The 5749-nt window shown below is 44.5% G+C and overlaps 1 protein-coding gene across 1 annotated transcript; it reads right to left on the reverse strand.

Annotated features, from left to right (window-relative positions):
- Positions 1–1978: 1978 nt before the first annotated feature.
- On the reverse strand, positions 1979–5536 carry LOC115901817 (interleukin-17F-like). Its single transcript, XM_030944784.1, has 3 exons — positions 5513–5536; positions 4390–4610; positions 1979–2216 (listed from the first exon to the last, which is right to left on the reverse strand). Exons 1-3 carry the CDS (start codon positions 5534–5536, stop codon positions 1979–1981), a joined length of 483 nt encoding a protein of 160 aa, XP_030800644.1.
- Between the last annotated feature and the right edge of the window lie 213 nt (positions 5537–5749).

Genomic DNA, 5749 nt, shown 5'->3' on the forward strand with positions numbered 1-5749 from the left:
TTCTACATTCAAAAAAATCTTTCTGCCAAGCATACATATCTGTTAAACTTTCTTGTCAAAGTTTCATCCATCCCAACAAGTGGAGACATCAGAGAATTGTAGAATCACAAAATTGTGGAATTTTTTGGGTAGGGAGAGAACTCAAAGACCATCTCATTCCATCCCTGCCACCTTCTGCAATCCCAGGTGGCTCAAAGCCCCACCCAACCTGGCCTTGATTCATTTAAACCCAACGAGTCACCTGGCCCACCCTGGGGAGGAGACCCAGGGTCTACCTGCACCAGCTGGATCTGATTTGAAGTGGTTTCTGTGCAGTCAAAATGAAATACTAAAACGCTTGCATGGGTTTGGCCTGATTTAAATGTAAAAGGAAATGCAGGCTGAAAACCTCCTGCAGCAGAAACCAAACTCAGAGGTGTGAGAGCCTGGCTCAGCTCTGCATGAAAGAGGAGCAATGTCAAAAAAAGCAATATTGCAGAAATTTGATAAAATAGTAGAGAGTTATAGGATCATGGAATATCCTGAGGGACACGAAAGGATCACCCAGTCCAGCTCCTGAGAAGTGAGGCTGTGCCAGGCTGTGCTCCTTGTGCAGCTCAGGGAGGGAAAGGGCAATTCCTCATTTCCTAAGGCAGGACCCCTCAGCCCAACAGCAAACCACACCCTGCAGGTCCAGCTCCTGGTTCCTGGATGTGAGGGATCCTCATCCACCATTTTAATCCCATCCAGCACCTGTGAATTACCTGGCTGGGGAGCAGTGAGATGGAGCCCTCTGACATCTCCCTGCATTCCTGCTCAGCCAACCATTCAGCTGGGGGAGGAGAGGGTTGTTTATAGGGGTGAAAGCTTGCCTGGAGGAGGGTAGGACAGACCTTTCCCAGCGCTAATGAACCATCTCAAATTCTGGCTGCAGCCCTGGAATGTGACATCTCCTGTGTCTTTTCCAACCATCCCTAGAGAACATCCCAGAGGTCTAAAAAACCTCATTCCATTGCCACAGTGCCTGCAGAACTTCACTGCTTTCAGCCTCTTCTTTGTGTCTTTTCATCTATTTAGGCTGCAAGTTCTCTTCTGCTCCCTCTTACTCATCTCACTGCCCAGGAAAATACCTGATCTGTGCTGAAATTTCCCAGTGCTACTGCAGCACAAACCCCTTCTCTGTGTCTGTTGTCATTCTGAACTACCACAAAAAACCATTTTTTAAAATAAAATATTATTTTTATTCAGCAGATAAGTTATTGAATAAATACAGGTAAAATTTATCGATATTTTTTATACTCTGAGCACACACAGCATCATAAATACAGCCATAAATAGAAGACATAAATAGAAATAGAGATATCTGTTGGTTCTTTACCATTTTAGCACTCAACAAGTAGAATCAATTACCTCCCAAAATGTTTTGCAATAAATCAATTGCAGCAGTGACATAAACCCAGACTATGGTGACAACCAGGCCTGGTGGCACTAATATCTGACTGACATCAGTAATATCCCAGTGAGCAGGGATGGCCAGAGAAGGGAAATGGGATAGGGATGAAGAAGAGAGGGAGAAAGGTGCAGGAAGAGGAATTTTCTGTGGCAGTGCTGGTGGACAGGTATTCAATTAGGGCAATTTACTGCCAAGGACAACTTTGGAAACGACAATTAGTTTGATTCACCAAACTGATATAAACCATAATGAAAAATAAATTTTTAAAAAGCACTGCTTTCCCCTCTCACTGCTTGGGGCCACAAACAAAACTTTTCCTCCCCTCCACCATCAGCTACCAACGATCCCCATCCTGAAATCCATAAATGAACAACAGCAAGAATCATGACTTTCAGGAGACAATTCGCTCAGATTTGGGAGGGGAATGATGTGTTTGGAAGGGGAATTCCTGGAGTGTGAGGCAGGCAGCTGTGGGATTCCACCAGAGGGATTTTTATGGGATTTACCCCCTCTTCCCAATGCTGCCTGCCCTGATGATGGCTGCTGCTAGGACTGGTGCTGGATGACGGGGGTGACACAGGTGCAGCCCACGGTGATGATTCTCTTCTCCAGGCGGTAGGAGGGGACGCAGCCGCGCTGCTCCCGCCGCAGCACCAGGATCTGCTGCTGGATGGGCACCGAGTTGAGGCTGTGGTCCTCCTGCCCCAGGGGGGTCACACAGCCCAACAGGCGGCACTGGGCATCAGCAATCACCCGCGGGAAGCGGTTGGGATCCTCATCCAGCCTGTGAACAGGGACACAAAACTGATTTAAGCACTTGTGTTACTGTTATATATTTCTGGAAAAATTTCTTTGCTGGGATTTTTTCTCCGGGGAAGCTGAGAAGCCTCAGATAAAAAAGGAAAAAAATATTGTCCTGGATTGTCAAGCAAATTGTATTCTATTTTCCATCTCTATGGCAGTTGTCTTCTGTTAAGCAGGCAGTTTTCCTTATCTCTTCCACAACTGGGGAGACATCTGCTGATAACAGGGTAGTGGATGTCACTGCATGACTGATAAGGACTACACCATCCTATTGTGAGATGCTCCACCCAGAGGGAGGAGCCAAGCATTCCTACCTGGATATAATCTGGAGATTCTGGAACACCAGCATGGCTTTTCTCTACTGGATTTCCCAGAGGAACAGCAGCTGCCTCTTCCATTGGATCTTCAGAGGAAGACTACACCCTTTTCTACAGAATCCCTGCTCCAGCAGATCCACACCTGACACTCCAGGAGGGCTGCAGCCACAATTCCAATTGAACTGCTACCAACACCCTGACCAACAGGGCGTCAGGTTGTGTTCTGACTCTGTGTTGTTTTGATTTACTGCATTGTTTATCTTTTTATTTTCTTCTCTGTTAAAGAACTGTTATTCCCTGTTTTTTGCCCGAGAACCCCTTAATTTAAAATTTATAGCAATTTGGAAAAGGGGAGGCGGAGGGGGGGGTTTACATTTTCCATTTCAGGGGAGGCTCCTGCCCTCCTTAGCAAACACCTGTCTTTTGAAACCAAGACAAATATTCCCTTCTCCTGTGTTTTGCTGCTTTGGAATCTGGTTGGAGATTGTTTATCCAACATGTGAATTGTTTTGACAAAATAGCCAATCACAGCCAGGTGTGTCAACGTTCTAGAGAGTCACAAGTTTTTGATTAGTATCTTTTTAAGCCTTCTGTAAGTATCCTTCCTCTATTCTTTAGTATTGTTTTAGTATAGCATAATATAATATATAATATATAATATATAATATATAATATATTATATATTATATATTATATATTATATATTATATATTATATATTATATATTATATATTATACCATAAAATAATAAATTAGCCTTCTAAAAACATAAAGTCAAATTCATCTTTCCTCCCCACAATGGGGAACTCCAAAAATACCACACATGCAATTTGGTAGGATCTTCTAGTTTATATCTCCATCATCCTATTTAACCTGTGCTTTCTCACTGTGAGACACAAAGGATTTCCTTATCCTCAGTGGTTTCACAATGATTTCCTAGAAATGGATTCAGCACTGGCAGGGTAATATTGCTGTACCACTCTTTAGGAGCTGATGAATGGAGTGGGGCTGGGTTAAATAATACAGAACTCACAACTGGCCTATCCATTTTTGTTTGGTTTTAATTTCAGCATTTGGATGTTTCTTTCTGTTAGGAAAATGTGAAATGTCAATGTACTCACATTATTCTTTTCCTAGAGGAATAATTAATTTCATTATTATTTCAACGCCATGCAGCACTACAAGCTGGGGGCAGAGGGGTTAGAAAGCTGCTCAGAGGAGCTGGGGAAGGGTCTGGAGCACAAAAAGCAGATGAAGGAGCTGAGAAAGGGGCTCAGCCTGGAGAAAAGGAGGCTCAGGGGGACCTTGTGGCTCTCACAACTCCCTGACAGGAGGGGACAGCCAGGGGCGTCAGGCTCTACTCCCAGGGAACAAGGGACAAGAGGAAATAGCCTCAAGTTGCTCCAGGGGAGGCTTAGATTGGATATTAAGAAAAATTTCTTCCCTGAAATGGTTGTTAAGGCATGGCACAACTGCCCAGGGAAGTGGTGGAATCACCATCCCTGGAGGGCTTTAAAAGCCATGTGTGTGTGGCACTTGGGGACATGGGTCAGTGGTGGCCTTGGCAGTGCTGGGGAATAGTTGGACTCAAAGGCCTCAGAGGGCTTTTCCAGCCCAAATGATTCTGTGATTGATAAAGACTGACAAGATGGTTAAAAACCATTCCAGTGAGAGCCCCGTGCACTGCAAACAGTTTCTCTTGAAGAAGTCTTAACCAACATCAGAACCATATTCATGGGACTCTGGGCATACTCTGAGAATGAACCACAGTCACCACAAAAAGCCATCTGTGGTGTGGCACAGCCCTCACAATTTAGAGAACACCAGAACAGTTACCTGTAATCCCAAGGAGCGAGAGATCGGTTCCTGATATCATGGACCATCCCAAAGGCATGATCTGAGTTGCTGATCCGGATGTCAACGTTCACAGTTGTGGGGAATTTGGGATCCTTTTGGTTCAGGCAACCTTCCCTCAGCCTGGCAAAGGCACCAGCCTTTCTGTGGGGTGAGCTCCTCACAGTGAGGGCTAAAAGCAGCACCAAAAACAGTGATCTGAACTGGGAGAGAGAAAGGTGTCGTTAGTTCTGCCCAGTCAGGAAAGAGAGAGCACAAAGAGCCAAGTCCTGGTTAGACTGGACCACCTTCATACTTATGTTTGTGTGAAATGGGCCAAGATGAGCAAATAGCAAAATAAAGCTAATAAAACTCATCACAACTGATGCTAAACTCTGATTTAAATTCTGGTTCATAGTTGATTCTGCATCAAGAAAATCATCTGTCCAACAAGCTATGAAAATCCTACTCTGTGGTCACACAGCACCATCTTTTCATCTAAAAACTGGAGCAAGGACTCAGCTGATCCCTAAGCTTAAAACCTTGCCCAGCCACAGCTTTCTCAGGACAATAAAAACTGGCCACCCACAGCCATCTGCTGGAAATAGCCCTTTTCCCAAGAAAATCTGGGATTCTTGGGCCATTTCCATTAGGCAGAGTTTTAGTAAATAATAGAATCACAGAATATCCTAAACGGAAAGGGAACCACAAGGATCATTAAGCTCAGTTCCTAAAAAGAAGACAAAATAAATGCAGGGCTTTTAAGAAAATCACAGGAGCTGGCAGTGCTGCAAATGCTACCCAGGCTGAAATTCAAGTGCATAGGCATCCACAGTGAAATTTCAGCAGTTTTGATAACATGTTGTCTGCAAAAAGGACTCTGCCAATCCCACCTCAGCAGTGCTGATGAGTGAGAGATAAATAAATAATGAGTGATAGATAAATAAATAAGTCCATCACACCCTTGTCACTCAAGCATCAAGCAGCTGCATCAGACACACCCAGCATCCCATTCAGCTCCCAGCAAGATTAAAAGGGTTTCCTGCACAAATCAAGGGATCTGCACCCTGCTTTTCTCTCTTGCAGCAAGTACATCTTATCCTTTGTTTTAGATGTAAGTACTTACCCCAGCAGAGCTGCTGAAAGCCATGGTAACCCCCCTGCTGCTTTGGGTGGATGTTAGGATGACAGGACAAGAGAATTCTCCTTGTGTGAGACCCTTTCAACCCTGCTTGTGTCTCAAAGCCAGTTGTGCTCTCCATTTTATAACAAAGCTGAGGCACTGCCACCCTTTCCATTACAGCACAGCTGGCTTACCTGACCCGAGGTTAGGAGCTGATATTGCAATTTTTAGCCCACTTCC

Source organism: Camarhynchus parvulus, chromosome 3, assembly GCF_901933205.1.
Source record: "Camarhynchus parvulus chromosome 3, STF_HiC, whole genome shotgun sequence".
Classification (NCBI taxonomy): domain Eukaryota; kingdom Metazoa; phylum Chordata; class Aves; order Passeriformes; family Thraupidae; genus Camarhynchus; species Camarhynchus parvulus.

Excerpts from the sequence above, each read along its gene's own strand:
- LOC115901817 (XM_030944784.1), bottom strand. The coding sequence starts at position 5,536 with ATGGCTTTCAGCAGCTCTGCTGGG. Across the intron at positions 4,611-5,512 it reads CTTTCAGCAGCTCTGCTGGG|TTCAGATCACTGTTTTTGGT; the intron begins GTAAGTACTTAC and ends TCTCTCTCCCAG. Across the intron at positions 2,217-4,389 it reads CTCGCTCCTTGGGATTACAG|GCTGGATGAGGATCCCAACC; the intron begins GTAACTGTTCTG and ends CCCTGTTCACAG.